General features: G+C 47.4%; 1 protein-coding gene across 3 annotated transcripts in view; it reads right to left on the reverse strand.

Moving 5' to 3' along the window:
- Positions 1 to 12510: 12510 nt before the first annotated feature.
- LOC147020073 (meprin A subunit beta-like) overlaps positions 12511 to 19276 on the reverse strand; it is a 68374-nt gene continuing 61608 nt past the window's right edge. For 2 of the 3 annotated variants that reach the window (XM_085895076.1, XM_085895075.1), the window contains exons 13-14: positions 16963 to 17051; positions 14932 to 16864 (exon numbers count right to left, since the gene is read on the reverse strand). In XM_085895076.1, the coding sequence (XP_085751202.1) occupies positions 16802 to 16864; positions 16963 to 17051 (152 nt within the window). In that variant the 3' untranslated portion in view covers positions 14932 to 16801. Of the gene's footprint in view, positions 12751 to 14931; positions 16865 to 16962; positions 17052 to 19276 lie in introns of those variants that run through there. The other variant, XR_015061633.1, reaches the window with a different exon arrangement.

Genomic DNA, 19276 nt, shown 5'->3' on the forward strand with positions numbered 1-19276 from the left:
CTTATAAGTGCCTTGCTTATTGTACATTGCAATTTAGTCGGATTAACTCTGCTCTGTGTCTCCCTTCCTGATTATTGTGAATAAACCCCGTGTTAAATGTACCAGCTCGTTTTCTGTGCTGTCTCTCATTGGCCGAGCATAATTAGGGTTTGAGTTATAGTGAGGCCGATTGTGCCGTAGATTGTTATTTGGACCGGTGCGGATTTGCAAATTCCCGCTCGGTTACGCCGGATCCGAGTCTGTAACAGCGACTCGGTTCGGACAAAGCCGGCCGAGGGTGTGGCTGCCCCGTTAGCTAGACCGCGCGGCAAATTAGGTAAATTGGAATCAGACAAAAAGACCCTAACCGCACGGTCGAAATATTGGCGTCCACGGTCCATTAAGCAACCAGTCGACTTTGGAGTTATCCGGAGTGACTACCTTCAATTCCGGGTGTTCGGTGGGAGACGGCCCAACTGCTCCATCTAACGGTCATTCCCCGCCCCTTAACCCGGCACCACAACAGTATGTAAGATTCCTGAAACGACATTGGGTCATTGTCGTCGTTGCCACATTTTTTAAGACACGTGGTTGTTCGTCCTTGTTGATTCTTTGAAGATAAGCAACGGCTCCGATGGCAAGGTTACTCACATCAGAGATAACATGAATTCCTCTTTGTTTGACTAAGCTGAAGTTTAGTGGTTGGTGAAATCATGGAATATGGATGTTCTCGAGGTCGTTCAGTGACTTGCACCAACACAACCATCTGGGTCGGCATGTTTTTGGGAGTGGCCTGTCCCATATGTTGTCCAGGACATTCAGTTGCTTTCTGATTTCAGCCATCAGTTCACAGAGTATAATTTTACCCTCGCCGATGACCGGGGCTGCAAGACCTATTGAATCGTAAATTGAGCTTGCCACTGACAGAACTCGCCGCCGTAACAAAGGTTTGTCTTGTAAGCTTACTCGGAAGGTAAAGGTATTCGAGGGACCAGTACACCCCTGAGGATCTCTGAGTGGGTAACACCTGGCCTCCAAAGCTAGTTGCCGACTGGGAATCCTCCATCGTGCAAAGTCCTTCCTCGGCCCACCTGAGCTTCTGACCACTTACAAAGCTTTTGTCCGCAGCCTGATGGAGTACTGCTCTCCCCTCTAGGCTGGTGCTCCTGCCTCCCACCTTTCTCGGCTTCACGCTGTGGAAACCAAGGCATTTCAGATCATTGGTATGTCCCACAGTGAGGCTGAGTCTTTGGGCCTCTCACTCTCTCACCGCAGGCAGGTCGGTGGTCTTTCTGTCTTCTACTGTCTCCTCTCCGGTCTCCCCCCCCCCACCCCTTGCTCTGTCTGCAATATGTCCCGCCCATATTTCCGCAGGGTGCTCAAGGTCCGCCAGCAACCTCCGACTGGTAAAACTACCAAAATCACGAATCGCTGCTCACCTTCACCCTTTTGTTCCTCTTTTTTTCCCCCACCTTTGGAATAAACTCCCTCACTCTAATCAATTCCATTCTTCCCTCCAGGCCTTCAATACGGCTGTCCACCACCATCTCTTATCGCCCCCCATTCAAAACCTCGATCTTTTCTACCCCCGTTAATCCACCCCAAACCCACCTCCTTCAAATTCCCTGTTTTCCTTCCTGAAAGTACCTGTAATGTCCATCATGTATACCCCATGTTCTCCGCCCCATCCCTCTCCCTTCCACAGATCTAATATCTCTGTTCCCCACTGTTTTCCCCATCCCTCTCCCGCCCCTCTTGTCTCATGCCCCCCTTGCTGTGCGTTGTGTGTTAGCTCTCATACGACCCTCGACAATGTATACAACAAAAGTTTTTAAAAACATTCCTTCATGGTTGAGGTCCCACGCCCTTGAGTTCTTTCACTATCACCTCTTCTGAGAGAGTGTTCAGTAACTCTTTGCTATTCGAGGTGATCTTGTGAAAGTGCAGTTTCTTTGTAGCTAAAACAGTGCTGCTGCGTTTGATGAGGCTGATTGCCGTAAGTGAATCTGGCAGAGGTGAGGCCATCATCGACACAGAAATCGTGATGAATGAACTACTTCTCACCACGAGTGCTTCCACATTCATCGGAAACCATTCTCAGGCCTAATGATTCTCCTGCAGGCGATGAAATGTTACCAAACAGGTGAACCATCATTCTATACTCAATGATTGGCTTCATCGGCTCATTGTCTTTGAGCCTCAGGAAGCGTAGGAAGTCTCCATGTTCCGAGTTTACGTGGAAGTTGTGAAACATCTGTTCCACATCTCCCATTGCAGCTACTTCACCCAGTCGGAACCTGAGGAGAATCCCCAATAGGCTGCTTAACTGGTCAGGACCCTGAAGAAGCGACTTGTTTAGAGAACAAGCGACGTGGAGTCAGACGACTCTGATGTCAGGTTTCTTGGGATGTTGAACAGCGAAATGTGGAAGGTACCACTTTGTTCCTGGTTTGACAGTCAGGTGGTCTTCTGGCATCGGGCTGGCATGTTTTCTGTCGAATATTTTTCCCAAGAACGCGATGTAGTCGGACATCATTTTTGGTTTTTGCCTCAGGGTTTTCAGAAGGCTGTTGAGCCTACTTCTGACTTGTGAGTAGTTGTTCGGTAGATTAGTCCGCCCTTCCTTTAAGGGTAAGGGGAGCTCAAGGTTTCCTTCTGAGTTGGTGTGGACACCTTGCGTCATGATGTGGTTGAAGCGTCGGTCATCAACGGACATGGCCATGAAGTTATCCCGTGGCATCTCTGCAGATGTCGTCTATGATCTCGTTGTTCTGGCGAGATACAGAGAGAATCTCTTTCATATCGATGTGATTCTCGCATATTTCGGTTGGGTCTGCATCAGACTTAATTGATGGATGGTTGGCGGGCCATGTGTGTGAGAGCGTGAGCTTCCGTTGCAGTGGGTCAGATTAGAGAGATGGGACGTGATGGACTGCAAAGTTGCTGGTGGAATGTGACAGACTGCTGTTTTCGGTGAAAAGAAGGTGAATGCAACCAATGTGGTAGTGTGTGCAGTATTATGGGATAGCTCTGCAGATGTGGAAGTTGATTCATCACATCTTGCATCACCACATTATAATGCATAAGTGATTTTCCCCTCTCACCCATTTCTCGTCAATGCACATATGGGGAGGGGTGAGTCTCCAGTCTCGGGACTGAACTGTGGAACCTAGCCCCAGTAATTATACCATTTGATTTTTAGTCCACCGTCGGAGAGCGATCGGCATGTCCGGCTGGCTGTTTTTGGATCCCACAATTGAAGTAGTGTTCTTCCTCATCATGTATACATATTGTTATAGATTTCCACCGCGTTCGGACGACCGTTTCAGCCAAATCGCAGGCGCGCGCCCACCGAAGGCCGCAATCCAGTCGTGGATTTCTGGACCAACCTCGGAATCCAGCCATGAATGCCTTAACTCATCATAAACTCGTCAATTATTCTGTCCATGTGCTACATGATTGATCGCCGAATTATCGATATACCTAACTATTCGGGCGGACAGAAATACCGAGTTTATACCTCGACGGGACCTGTACGAAAACGAGCCGCTTAAGCGTGCTCGTTCCGTGTGGGAAGCCGAGCGGTTTTAATTCGCCAAATCCCGTCGGACCAGATTATCACCTTAATCGGCCTTAATAGCCAGTTAACATCCCGAGCGCACCGTGGCAGTCAATGGTAGAAAATGACGCAACGAGCAGGTTGACATTCAAACAATGGGCATTTATTTTTACACAGGCATGCAAGCAATGGGGAGGGGGGAGAGGGGGGCTCAGGGAAAACGACACGAGAAAGCGTACAGCCGATTGCTATTTCATTTACAGCATGCACTAATCCAGTTCTACTTACGGGACAAGGTGCCACAGACTTCCACACAAAAACCCAAGAAAGAAAAGAAACGGGCTCGTAAGCCTTTAATATTCCCCAGAGCCGGGATGACCGAAGGGCTCCGAGAGGCCGGGCCGGTTATCTTGTCGCCCCTCTGTGGCGACTCGGTGAGCTTCGGGTCGGCGACCCTCGGTGTCTCCATCTCGCTGACTCGTTTCCAATGTGGCAGCGGCTTCGAATGGTGGCTTGGTGGGTCAAGGGCCTTGCGACGCGCCCGACTCTCCACTGCCGTCTGGCAGCTCTCCAAGGCTTCTCCCACGAGCTACTACTCCAGCGAACTGCCGCTCCAGCAAATTCTCCCCGGCTTCTTCCACGAACTGCTGCTTCAGTGAACTCTACTCCACGCCCCACCAACTCCACGAACGACAATCCACTCAACCACCCCCAACTCAACCATTCCTTCCTGCGTTCCAACGTGGATTTTTATCGGGTCCGAGGCGCTCGCCTCTCCCTTCCCGGCGTGCAGGGGAAAATCCTTGGGAGGGAGATTGGTATGTGCTTACGCCTTTTTGAGGGCCCCACCCCAACCGTCAAATCTGTTTTCTTTGGGTGGCTTTCTGGTAGTGTTGTTATTTGGTGTAGAGGAGGGTCATTCTTCTTCAAGGCACAAGGCCGTTTTGATCCGGTTATGTTTGTGGAGATGCCGTGCTTGTAGACTTTGTGGCGTTGTGGTGGGGATGGCGTGGTTGTGGAGATGATGGCGTTGTGGTGGAGGTCGCATGGTTGCAGAGTTTGTTGTTGAGGAGATGTTGTTTAAAATAAAAGATAACAAAAGAATAACGGCTAACTCAAAGATTCACAGCCCGGCACACGAACGAGACCCGTTACACATCGGTGGGGAAATCTAACCTGAAACACACACTTATCGAAATAACTTGTGGTGTACTGGGCCTGCGGGGGCAGGGCACGATGCGGGGAGCGTGGAGGAGTGGTTTTGGAGTGGTCACGTGCCTGCACGGGATATAGGAGTTCACGCCGCCTGAGGCGTGTTGTAGTCGTTGTAGTCTGTGGAGCCTGTGTAGTCTGTGTAGTAGTGTGCATCCGGTGGGCAATAAACAGTGTTCGAGAATCCTCACGACTGTCCGAGTCCCGCTGCCCTCCGAACATTACATTGGCGACGAGTCTGTTCGGATCGGCGTGTGCAGAGTGCCTGGGTTACGTCGGATTGACGTGCAGTTTTGGCCGGGGCCATTGGATCGCTGCAGCGAGTAACTCAGCGCACCTCGCGCGGTTTGAGTTCTACACCGGGCGAAGGTCCCGGAGAAGCGCATCGCGAGTTTCGCGCGCCGCACACACAGGCTTCGGGGCCAGGCGTCTCGCCGTCACGGACGGCTCGAGGATGGCGGAAGGTCGGGGCACGGCGCACAGACGCGTGCCCGTCTTCATCGGAGACGACTTCGAATTGTTTTCTGAACAATTGGGCTGCTATTTCCACGCGAATGATGTGGACGATGAAAGCAAGCGCAAATCGATCTTGCTCGTCTCGTTGTCAACGGAACATTATCGGCTGCTGAGTGATTTGGTAGCGCCAGATAAACCCGGTGATGACGGGCTGTCGTTTCAGGACATTGTGGAGAAGATGAAGGCACACATGTCGCCGGAGAAGTCATTGCAGCTCGCTCGATACCAGTTCGATCACCTTGCGAAGGGTGCGGAGGAGCGCGTTGCAGATTTCGTGGCACGGGTGAAGCATTCGGCCGTGGCTTGCAAGTTTACGGCGGAGGAGCGTTCAGCGCGACTCAGAGATCGCTTTATTTCGGGGCTGCAAGATGCGAAGATGGTGGCGGACATTCTGCGGATGCGAAGTGTCGACGCTACATTCGACTCAGCGGTCGGGACTGCTTCAGTTGTCGAGCAGACGCTCATGGATGTCCGCGCCATCGCCGGCCAGGACGTGATGGGTAGTTCCGGGTGGGGCATGTCGGCTGACCTCGGGGTCCACGCGATGACCCAGGTGCTCCAGGTCGCACGCGCGTCTGGCGGTGCGAGCCGTGGGCGCGCGCCGCAGCGCGGCCGCGCAGGGAGCGAAATGGACATCCAGGGGTGCTGGGGGTGTGGTGGTCCGCACCTGCGACGAGTGTGCCCGTATAAGAACACCGTGTGTTTGCATTGTCACAAGGTGGGACATCTGAAGCGTGTGTGTCGGATGGCGGGGGCCGCCGTTAAGGTCTTGGACGGCGAGGTGCGGGACGACCCCAGCGACCTGGGGAGCAGCCTGCAGCCAGGGCAGAGCGATCCCGGCGGCCCGGAGCAGGAGATGCAACCAATGTTGAGTCTGTTTTCGATTGGTCCGGAGGTGACAAGACCAATCACAGTGGAGGTCGAGGTGAATGGCGAGCCGATCGTATTTCAAGTTGACACCGGGGCCGCAGTGTCGGTCATGGGCGAGCGGGCGGCTCGTGGTCTTCGAGGTGTTCACCTGGTCAAGACGACCTTGTCGCTGTGCACGTACCCCGGAGAAGCCATTGCACCACTTGCGGTGGCAGACGTCTCGGTGGTCTACCGGGGTCGAAGCGCCCGACTCTCGGTGTTTGTGGTACGAGGGGAGGGGCCCCCCCTTTTGGGCCGGGACTGGTTGGCGCACCTCAGGCTGGATCACCAGTTTGTACCTCCAGGTGCACCTGTGCCTCCTTCGAGACCCGAGGGCGAGGTTCTGGTGGCAGGATCCGCGACGATGCAACGGGAGCTGCCGTTCACTGCTTTCTGCGACGATGATGTACGGTTCTGGAGCAACGGGAGCCATGCCAGCTGCGATGAGCTCTCGCGCTTCGGCTGCGCTCATGATACAATGTGCACCCGTGTCGTTCAGGCGATTTCAGCGGGGGATTGGAGCGAGTCAGTCGCGTTCAAGGAGTTCGCGGATCGCAGCCATCGACGACAAGCAGGTCATCGCAACGCCGCGACGACGACCGGGAGACGGACACGTGATGTGATTCAGGGGTTGCTGTTTGTTGCGTATTTGATTTTCATTGCACGAGTGATGCAATTTAACCTTGTTAAAGTAAATGCCAACAGTTCGCGTATGAGCATAATATGTTTGGCTGGGATCAATCGATGGGATGTCCGATATGATCGATGTGATGTGAAGGCCTTGGGGGCGATCGTGGCAAATAAAGAGGTCTCGCCGACCTCCAGCTGCGAGGGCAGCCCACGGTTCGCTACCCTGTCATGTGTGGGGATTATGCTGGGTGGACGCGCTGTACGTGAGGGGAAGGTTGCATTGAAACAGGCGATGTTTTTGTTGTTGAATGACACTGATATGTCTCCAGGCTGCACTGACCGTCCGTGTGGACGTGCATGGTTTTCTCGGTTGGGTTGGATGCGCGGTTTTGGTGTGGGGATCAGGGATCGGCTCGGAGCCGGGGCTGGTTCGCTGTTCAGCGTTACCCCCACTCCTGGTTTCGCCAAGGTCAGACGTGCCTGGCGCCCTGGAGCGCAACTCTCTGTTCTCGCCACAGCCATTCGGACGTACGTTGGGATCTCGGCTGATTGTGATACGTGGGTTTGTTATGCGATTGATGGTGCGCCTGGCCGGCGGCGCTGTTCAGCGTCACCACCCAAGGTCAGACGGGCTTGGCGCCGGGCGGCACAAACCTCTGTTCTCGCCAAGGTCGGCTGCGCTGGCGCCACGGGGCTTCCAGACAACGGGCTTCCAGGCTCGGGATGTTTATCTGATTCGGGTCTGTCTGGGGGAGATGTGCCGCCTTGTCGGCCGGGGGCGTTTGATGGTGCTGGGGGAAATTTGCTTGGGAGGTCGTCGCGACCTCGCCGGAGGGCGTGTAAGCATGAGCCGCCTGGGGGCGCTTCTGCTGCGTAGTGATGCTGTGCTTCCCGCCTTGCTTCTTGATATCTATAACGCGGTCAGGGTTTTTGTGGGTTCGTCGTGCAACTCAGTTTTCGAGCACCTGTCCGTTGAAGTTCAACTCGCTCACATCGACATGTTATATGGTGTGATGTGCCTGTGCTTTTTGGTTATTATCGTTTTTGTACCTCTGCTTTTATATCATGGTATTCTATGCCGATTATGCTTTTCATTATGATGGTCGTTTGTAATCATGGTTTTAGGAGGGAGGAGTGTGGTGTACCGGGCCTGCGGGGGCAGGGCACGATGCGGGGAGCGTGGCGGAGGTGTGGAGGAGTGGTTTTGGAGTGGTCACGTGCCTGCAAAACTCCAAAACCACTCCTCCACACCTCCGCCACGCTCCCCGCATCGTGCCCTGCCCCCGCAGGCCCAGTACCTCTGGGGAACCTGACTGGTGTTCTCTGAATTTCCACAACCGTAACAATATTATATATGCATGAAGGAGGATCAAAGGCTAATACTGCCATTCACTGCCAAAGGAGGCTTACGAACAGGACACTTTCCCATCCTTTGCATCTTTAACCGTGAATACAATTATTAATTTCTGTGTTTCATAAACAAAGGTCGTCAAGGAATTTCACCCGTAGGTGAAACGAGCCTTGCTGGGGCCAGTAGCGGAGAAGCTCAATGACTTCCAGCCCGGCGACTTTGGGTATGTCAAGGCGTTCAAGCGGGGGGTGGGGGGGGGTTGGAAACTTTATGACCACGCTGGACAGGACATCATCAGGTATTGCTGGTTACCCACACAGCTGTCAAGTGTAAGGTTAAGTCATTGGAGATTCGTACATCTCATTGCAAGAGAGCATACAAGACAACATAAGGAGATTTGAAAGAGACTACAGATGGGAAAGATGTTACCAACACTTCATGACATTGCTTAGTAGTATTAATCGCTACTGCGTTCATAATCTTCATGACGTTTGTGATGATGGGCAGGATGAGCCTTGACAAAACAGGGAAGGGCATAACATGGTGCACAACAAGAAGCAACCACACGGACAAGTTAAGGCAGAGACAAGGGATAACAAATGGGAGAGCGACAAGGACAAAGGGAAGTAAACCTTTGGAACATTGGCACGAACAAGGAATAGATGAGATAAACACTCATTTCACCCTTTCATATAGTTATGCACCCTATTCAACATGGGATGGGGGTGGGGGGATGTAAGCACTGTATGCCCACGATCACACCTGAAACGAAGCATAGTGTTACATGAAGGGCAACAACAGACGACATGTGGCCTGTGTCTCATGAGTTTTAATACAAAACAGGAGTCATACATAATATATAGATGGTCCTTGATGAACATAATTGCCCAGATAATTACAAAAATGGGTCGAAGTACACACACTCTCCAGTCTCCACTGAACTGTCTGGCCTGTGTTTGACCCTCAGCTCAGCTATAAACTGTAATCCTTCTGTTTCACAGGCAAAGTAAGACATCAATGTGTGTGTGTGCTGTCCCTTGGATCGACGTTGGGTAGATGTTCCATCTGCTGGCATTAGTTTGTGGATGTTAGGGATTACAACTGTTTAATTAAAACACAGCATCGCGATGGCCAGTGAACGAGCGTTGGTGCCATATTATTTCTGCCCAGTGCAGTGAATGTCAAAATAAAGAGATTCACAGAAAATGGGTAAACGGCGGGAGTAACTATGAGAATCCCACGGTATCATTTGCAGGAGAAAAGGAAAGTCATCTCTGGCAAAAATAAAAAATTGACAAATTGCAAAAAGGTTAAAGGGGGGTTGCTACACATCTTAGCTGATCAAGTCATTAGGAGTCCAATGGCGATTTTCGTTGTATTTGGAAAGAAATACAGTATATTGGATACTGGATTTTGACCTAACTTGATCAAGTTCAAGAGATTGTGCTGTATTTTTCCAAGACTGTGGAAAGGTTGCCGGTTTTATATTTTGCAGAAACTTGCATATATAAAAGGTGTTTTTTTTCCCCTCCGATAAAAAAACAAACTTTTATGTAAGCAGAAGGTGACTGGAGATTGGCAAGTAATTAACAGTAAGGGCATTCTGCATTAAAGTAAATCTAATGGATTTTTTATGTGCACTGTGTTTATTTGTTTTGACAAAGGAATGGATTTTTATTTAAAGTGAGTTTGTGCAAGTGCTGAGATGGTTGGAGTAAGTGCGATGGAATATGCAGCGTTTTGCTGTGGCAAGTGCAAGGGAAGTGTATTTTTTAATTTTTTTCTAAAAGAAATGGACAGCACAGAGGTTTAAAATGTTGATGGATGGAACAATTCTGAATGGTGATGAGAAAGGTTGGTTATGCAAATTTGATGAAGAGGCAGGGCAAGGTAGCACAAATCCATTCCTCTCCTCTATTCATCCCAGTGCAAGAAGGGCCATGAACTGTTATCTCACAATTGCTCAGGTCCTGTTATTCGCCATATGCGGTGCTATGCTTATGTTGCGAAGTTGTACTGCAAGTTTTAAATCACATGAGAGGCATGCAGATCTATGAACTATTGTTCATAGATCTGTCATGCACACTAATGGCATGAACTATTGTATGCGCTGTCATGCACACTATCAAGAAAATGATTTCCACACACCTGCATCCATTCATTACATTAACCGTCGCATGCATCACCGTTATAGTAATAGACACAAGAGGAAAGCATTTTTTATAAGGATATTTGGATAAGGGAAAATTTATAATGCCTATCCGAGACTGAACTCATGAGATTTCTGAATATGGCTCGATATTATCGGAAACTTAGTTAACATGCTATCGGACCTTGTGATTAACAAGGTGCACTGAAGGCAAGGAAGAATTTGTATGATGAATGACAGATGGTGTTTGTATTTAAAGGGAAAAATGAATACATACACAAAGCTATTTAGTGCCCGCCTCATTAAATATTCAGAGAAAACTTCAAGTTGATGGTAGATGTGATGATGATAGAATAACAGGGGCATAAGAAGGGACGATAAACAATTGAATGTAATGTTGTGCTTAGTATTGTAGAGAAAAGATATTGTAAATGACGGACTGAATGTTCATACAATTAAAGGTGTCAAATGAAAATTGTTTAATGGCATTAAGTAAGGACTTTTATGATGTGTATGAACTGTTAAACAGAGTCATTTTACCCACTGCGTTTAAAATGGAACTTTGATTTTGTCTGTTTTGGAGTGTTGAAAGCAGTGCAGTCTCTACGATTTTGCCTGATTAAGATCTGAGATACTTCCAGTGAGAGATTGAACCAAAGGGTGCTTGATGGTTAGAGTGGCTTCGTCATGACGTCATAATTGCATATGTTGAATACTTCATCCAATCAGTATGAAATTTTTTGAGGATCATCTAGGGCTAAATTGTATGGGGGGGGTGGGGATGTGACGTCATCGGTATCATGGTTCGGTAGCCATATGCTTTAACATTAACAAAAACCTTCAAAAATCTTCTGTGAAATGGCTGAACAGATCAAGGCAAAACTTTAAGTATGATCTCCTATCTCTGAGGAACAAAAACTTCTCCACCTATGACGTCATAGGCCACATGGTTTGGCAGCGATGATTTTTTGAAGAATAAAATTTTAAATCTTCTTCTCCAGAACACGACAGATCAAGTGGAAGCTCTAACCCCATGTTCCCAAAGTCTTGGGGATACCAGGGTGTTCATGAATAGTCAATAGGTCACATGGTCTGGCAGCCATATTGGATTGAACAAAAATCTTTCAAAATTTCTTTCTCTTGAACCGCATCATCAATCAACGTAAAACTTCACAATGATCGAGTAGTCATGTGGAATATATGTTTTAAATTTCAACCTGATCGGATGCATGGTCTGGAAGGCAGAATTATTTAATATTTTGAATCCGGGTTCAGGGATATAAATCAACCTTGGTACAAGTAAGTATGATGTAATAATGTGGGTGGAAGCATATCTGTCAACGTCAAAGAGTGCCCTTCTAGTTTTCATTTCTTTATCAAGTATGGAAGTTATTGAGAACAGACAAGCAAGAGACCTAGGCTCTTGACATGGGGTCTCTCGGAAGCAACAATGAATCTCGTATGCTTTTGGGTTTAAAAATGCCAGTGAAAGGTCAAAGTAGGAGAGTGAAAATCAAGAAGCAAAATCAATTCAAAGGAATAAAACATTAAGCACAACACCATTTGGATTGTAGAGAATGAGGGAAATGTGTCCAACATTTATTTTTTGCAGTCGAACACTCATGGTGAAACTTGGACATATTGTTACACGTCGGAAAAGAACATATCTGGTGTGTTCCCGATGCAATGCCATGACTTTATAAACTTTTTTTTTAATGACAAATTATAAAAATTAAAATAAACTTGTGACTTCATCTCAATGAACCAATGAAGTTATCATAATCGGTGTGTATAATGGTTAGACTCCGTTAGAGCATCTGCTCTGAGTCTGGGAGATTAGCAGTTGAATTCCAACTATGGCACTTTATGGCAACTAAGGCACTTTAAAAAGTATTTGGGATGACATGGCCATGGATGGAATTGAATTACTTCCTTCCTTGATACTCACAATTTAAAGGAAAGAGCACAAACAATTCCCAGAGGTTGATTTCCATGGTGCAAAATAAATTTCTCCAATTGTCCCAATTTATTTTGTAAATAAATATGGTTCATTGACCTTTCCTCCATTAGAATTAAGAGAACAAAGTAAGAATGTAAATATCATGAAATGGCAATATTATATCACCGACCACAATCAATGAGGGATGGTGCACTTTGTGAATCAACACCTGTGGAAGAAATTTTTAAGTCCTGTACAGCATCCTGAACATTTGAGTCATTTATTAAACAAATACAAAGAAACAAATACACATGTGCATATGGAGGAATCTGTAGAGCAGAACACAGTCTTGCTCCAGATCTCTGAAATACATGGAGAATTTTAGTTCTTTATACAGTGTTCAGTGAGACACAGCTCTTTGACATTTTCAAACGCTGACACCGCAGCTTGTCAGGTCGATGTATTTCCATGTGGATATCATTTTCAGCTTTTGTGCAGCAATCAGCCTAAATTTGAAGGATTGTAGCATATATTTCAAGACCAGATGTGTAACATCTCTCCCAGCACAGAATGATGTCAAAACTGAAATCCTTTGGGTACATTGATGGATCACATACAATTTATGGTATGGAAGGGGAAAAGTTCAATCCGCTTAACAGACTAGGGAATTTTATATATATACCGTATTTTCACGACCAAAAGGCGCACCGTGCCAAAAGGCGCAGTCTAAGTTGTGTGTGCCGTTCCTGTATTTGACACACACATAAGGCGCTCCTCACGATAGGGCGCGGGTTTTATATGAATATCCTCTACTACGTACGTCCGCCGTACAACAACACACTCACACAAGCACACAAGTGTGCGTATTTAAAAATAGATCGGGAGCAAAATTGAGTTTGGTTGTGCTTTATTAAAGTATTAGTTACAAAAATACTAAAACAATCAAATACCGGTAATAGTCTTTAATCAAATCCATCGAAATCCTCATCCTCTGTTTCGGAATCGAACTGCGCTAAACCCAACCTAGCAGGTCCACCTTCCTCGCCGTCAGAGTCACTTTCTGCACCGTGCGGCTCCTCCGAAATGATGCCGGCTTTAGCGAAAGCTCGGACAACAGTGCCAGCAGACACGTTAGCCCAGGCATCAACAATCCAGTGGCAAACTGTGGCGTAACTCGCCCGGCACTGCCTTCCACCCTTTGTGAAGCTGTGCTCTCCTTCGGTCATCCACCGCTCCCACGCCGCTCGCAGCCTCACTTTGAACGGCCGGTTCACGCCGATGGCTCGGCTGGATCCGTTTGTCGCAGATGTGCTTGCTGCAGTAGGAGCGGAAGTTTTCCATCATTTCTTGATAATCCGCCGGACGTTGCTGCGCTATCGTAGTCCTGGTCCGGATGGAAAAATGGCACCGTTTCATGAAGCGAAAGCACCAAGACGGACCTCCGTGGAAATGTTCGATTTTCATTTCCTCCGCTATCGATACTGCCTTCAGTCGGATCGTGACCGTCGAAACGCTCCTCCCACTTGCTCTTTGCTCAACGATCCACTGCTCAAGTCTTTCCTCCAACTCTGGCCACCTCGCCTTGTTTCCACGGAAACTCAGCTGCGTCTTCTTCACCTGTCGCAGCTCGTTTTCCAGCTTCCTCCACTTTCGAACCATCGACTCGTTGATCTGGAAATTCCTCGCCGCGGCTCGATTCCCATGTTCCTCCGCATAGCTGATCGCCTTCAGTTTAAACTGAGCTTCATAAGCGTGTCTCTTTGCCATTTTCGGGGTTGTTAAAACAGCAATGTTCTGCATACCGCACATACCTGTTCTTTTATACACACAAAGGGCGCACTGCACTATAGGGCGCGTCGCACATTTTGACAAAAATCTAAGACGTTTATATGCGCCTTATAGTCGTGAAAATACGGTATATATATATATATATATATATATATATATATATATATATATATATATATATATATATATATATATATATATATATATATATATATATATATATATAATATGAAGCAATCAGTTTCGTGAATACATCTGGACATTTCCTTCAACCAACATTCCAGTTGAGTTGTAATAACACTCTCCTAGCTTGTTGGTACTGAATATCTATCATTTCATAAAATCCCAAATTAAGAAAAATATATTTAAATATTAGGCAATTCTTTTATACTGAATTCAGGCTTATTTGAAAGGTCGGCCTGCTTATCATATCTTTACGAGATGTCGATCATTTTTCAATACAGAGGAAAGATATTGTCGCGGATTCGCGCCCGCCGGCGTGCGAACGGCCACGTAACTCGAATCGCGGCACGTCGCCCACCGGACGGACAATCCAGTCGTGACCCTCTCGGACTAACGCCGGGAACCAGTCATGGGTGGACCTTTCGGTCTCACCGCGATCGTGCCAATCGGCCCCCGCGTGGGATAGGGTTGCTCGCCAAATTCGACCTACCTAAGTACCCACACGGAGGGTAGACCGGGCGATCGCACCTCGCCGCAGGTCGACTTCAGACACGGGCCACTTTAAGCGACCCGTTCCATACTATCGGGATAACCGAGCGGTGTTATTCGTCGGCCTCGACGGTTCGATTAATTATCGGGCGTCTTAGCCCACGACCAACCCTTTACGTGAAGCAAGATGGGGATTCAATGAAAGAAATGACGAAGCGAAGCGGGAAAACAGTTTAACAATAAGCACATTTATTTCGCGACGAACGGAAAGCACACATATACAATTCCACCAAAAGCACATGTAAAAGAAGAAGACAAAAAGCAAATGCAACAATGCAGATCTATCCGACTACCGGGCACTCGGCAACACTTATACAATTTTACTTCACAGACGGCGCCGACAACACATATTCCCAAAGCAAAAGAAAAGAGAACCACCCTCCAGGATGAGGGGGGTAGGCGGGCCTGGGGCCGAGACCGTGTCGGGCCTACCCGTCTGATGATGGGACGCGGAGTGGCGGTGGTGCCTCAACTCCGCGGGCCTCGCGGACAGTGTCTGGTAGGGGGTGGGAAGGGGGCCCCCTTTTGTCGCACTATCTCAGCGCGGGGGGAAACAGGAGGGGGTTGCTGATGCTCGGGGAAAGGAGGATTTCACAAAATCTCGGGTCCCGCGACGAGCGTCTCCACCACGACCTCGGTCGCGCCGCCGGCCTCTCTCTCCGCAGTTCCCCGAATCCGACGCGAGCACCCCCTCGTCCGCCTTCGCCGCCGCCGCCTCTCCACAGCTCCGTCCTCTTCACTCCGACTCCGCGAACTCCCAACTGCGAACTCCCAACTGCGAACTGCTTCTCCAAACTCCAAAACTCAACTCCCTGCACTTCCAACTCAACTGAACTGACGAACGCAGTCGTTTTTATAAGCCCCGTGGCTTCGCTCTTTCATCTTTGACCCTCTGCCTCCGACCTTTCACCTCGCTCCCCATTGGCCCGAGGAAAAGTGGGCGTGAATGCTTTTTGATCCATGAATTTGCATATAGCGACCGCCCTCCAACGCCCTGGAGGCGGGGCCAAACCGCCCCTCGCTCACCGATTGGACGGAACAAAAGTGGGCGTGATTCGTTTTTGATCCGTTTTTCTGCGGAAAATCCGTGATGTTTTTGAACAGGCTGCTCGGTGCGCGCCCCGCACGAGTCCAGCATCGGTGCCCACGAGTGGCGCGAGATGACGGTGATGCGATGGTGGCGAGTTGTGACGGTAAAGGTCGTGGCGGTTGTGGTGAAGCGGCGTTGTGGCTGGTGGTTGTTGTTGTGAAGTGGCGTTGTGGTTGGTGGTTGTTGTTGTGATGGCTGTTGAGACGTGGTTGGTGGTTGTAATAATGGCGGCTGGTCCAAAATAAAGATAGTAAAAGAAAAACGGCTATCCTGAAGAGTCGCAGCGCTCATGAATGACATTTATTCCCTCTAGACAACGGGTTTGGGCCTAACTACACATATACTTACCGAGATATCTCACCTAAGGGACCTGAATGGTGGTTTGCGAATTTGGTCAACCACAACAATATTATTATGTTCATTAAAAATAGATGCATGTTCAAGCACATAGAATCATACCATATTTGAGTACATTTTTTATTTCAGATTTAATACATTTATTTTAATACCAAGTTTAATTAAATAACATTTTATTATTGTTTTATCACCTTCAAACCCATTGTGCTAATTTCGGAAAAATTGCACCGACACACCCCGTCGTCCACCCACCAATCCAACAACTTATAGTAGGGTAAAGGAATCAAACCCAGACAAAATAGTTTGAGGGAAAGATTGCAACCTCTGCACCATTCTGTCAAATACCAATAATATGAAACAATAATTTAATCTCTTTCTTTTCCAACCACCACCACTCCACCCTATTACACTGCTAAACAATGAGGGGGAAAAGCACTTAACAAAGAAAGAAAATGAAATGCAAAAAAAACAAGGAAAATAAGAAAAGGATTTATTTTTTGGAAGAATGGACTGTTTCACCTTTTCTTCAAGAAGTGAGGTGAGGTGAGTTATGAGGCAACAAAAAATGTAATTGGAAGAGCCTGGATGTTTTAGATCCAACCAGAAATGAGCACAATGGACCAGATGGTTATCCACGCATTCAAGATGGTGTCCTGAAATAAGAACAAAAAGCCAAGTTAAAGCAAATAACTTCATACTTGCATACAGATGTCTCGAAAGTTGTACACAGAGGTCAGTTTCAACAATTCACCTGAATGTTTCCTTTCTGGCTTGTCATTGACGTTGCAAAGTTTGATGACGGCTTGTACACCAGTTGAGGTTTCCTCAGGTGGGAAATATCTGTGTTTGTTGGTTAAAGAATGTTGATAAGTTAACCATGTTGAGCTCTGCAATGGCAATAACTCATTGCAGCCATTGTGAAATGTATTCATATAATTTTTCTCAATTGTATCCAGCTGTTGTCCCACTCACTGCCTGTTTGTTGCCTTTGTACCCTCGATCATCTCGCTCTTTGATGATCCTTGATATAGTATGAAAAATATTAAAAAATGGAAATGCATATCGAATAGAATGGACTCACACATTGGTCCCTCTCCTTCTCCCTTGCATCTTTCTCCAACTCTCTCTACGTTGACGACTAGTGGACAATAATGAACTTGTGCAGAAGCCATTCACAAAGAGATGCTAGGATTTAAGTCAAAACTTCAATGGTGGAGGGTGAAAAGCTGATTATCCGAATAGTTAGTAATTTAGGTACTCCAAAACCTAAACAAATTATATAGATCAGATATCTCCATCTCTATCTATCTCTCATGCTATGCCTGATGCCTAATTATCAGTGGGAATAAGAGAGGAATTTAGAATTTGTCCAGGGTGCCAATTATACCCCACCCATTCATCATGAAAGACATTGTAGTATGATGGTATCTTTAAAGTCCACTAACTAATGTGAGCATTTGAGATGCCTAGGTTAGTGTCCATTCGAGGGATGGTACACTTTGCAACACACATCTTGAGAAGTACAAATAAAACAGTCTGCAGTCGAGTTGGGAATCAAACCCAGACCAGAAAACTCAAATAGAATGCATGATATCTGCACCATTCTGTCAGACTGTTTACTTGTCACTGTGTTACAAATCACGAAATTAAAATATGCAAATTGTCTTGGTAATTGGAGTTACTGATTATCTGTGAAATATCTGTACCGTAAATACATCTCATAGGCAATCAGTGACCGCTATTGTCAAAATACAACTGCTTCCACAAAACGACTGGGAAATTCAAGAAGTTGAATTTCCCAGTACTTTTTGATCTTTCCTGGGAAAGTCACATTTCCAAGCTGGCCTCCAAAGCCAGTCACCGACTGGGCATCCTCCATTGTGCAAAGTCCTTCCTTAGACACCAGAACTCCTGACCACATGCAAAGTTATCGTCCACAACCTGATGGAGTACTGCTCTCCCCTCTGGGCTGGTGTTCCCGCCTCTCACCTTTCTCAGCTTCACGCTGTGGAAACCAAGGCATGTAGGATCATTGGTATCTCCAGCAATGAGGCAGAGTCTTTGAGTCTCTCACTCTCACCGCAGGCAGGTCAGTGGTCTTTGTCTTCTACCATCTCCTCTCCGGCCTCACCCTCACCCCTCCCCCCGCCACCCCTGCACTGCCTGCAATATGTCCCCCCCATATTTCCACAAGGCGCTCAAGGTCTCCAGCAACCCCCTTCTGGTAAAACCAAAATCAAGAATCACTGCTCACATTCACTCTTTCATTCCTCTTTTCCCCCCACCTTTGGAACAAACTCCCACACTCTCTGCAATCCCACTCTTCCCTCCAAATCTTAAAAACAGCTGTTCACCATCATCTCTTGTCTTCCCCCATCCAAAACCACGATCATTTTGACCCCCGCTAATCCACCCCAAACCCACCTCCTTCAAATTCCCTGCTTTCCTTCCTGAAAGTCCTTGTCGTGCAAGGACCTGACAGTCCCTGTAGTGTCCATCTTGTTTACCCTGTGTACCCCCACCCCATCCCTCTCCCTTCCACAGATCGCATGTCTGTTCCCCATTTTTTTTCCTTCCCTCTCCCACCCTTCTTGTCTTCTGCTCCCCCTGTTGTAGGTTGTGTGTGTTAGCTCTCATACGAGCCTCAATATTGTATGAACAACAAAACAAAAAAAAATTGCATTCACTACTCAATTGTGCATTTTTAATTTTAAGATGGAAAGTGAAAAAATTCAGACGGATTATAATTCACGAGCAGAGTCCCTGCCCGACGGGCGATCTTATTCCAAGCATGCAACACGTTCTTGACATATACCTTTATTTTGGCAGTGTATAGGGCTATAGACAACTGACAGCTGTGTATATCCATGAATTTTGAAAAATGTAAAAGTGATTCTTCACCATTGAGAGATAGGGCTAAAAACAATACAAAGCATGATGTCTGAAACAGCTATGGACGGATTATGACAAAACTTGGTGGATGAGTTATGTAGGTGACAATAATAAGCCGATTCGATTTTGGTTCAGGTCCGGATGTGGATCTGGCCTATCAGTGGGATACAAAA

The sequence above is a fragment of the Eptatretus burgeri genome, chromosome 9 (genome assembly GCF_056783735.1).
Source record: "Eptatretus burgeri isolate ZD-2024b chromosome 9, Ebu_testis_v1, whole genome shotgun sequence".
Lineage (NCBI taxonomy): Eukaryota > Metazoa > Chordata > Myxini > Myxiniformes > Myxinidae > Eptatretus > Eptatretus burgeri.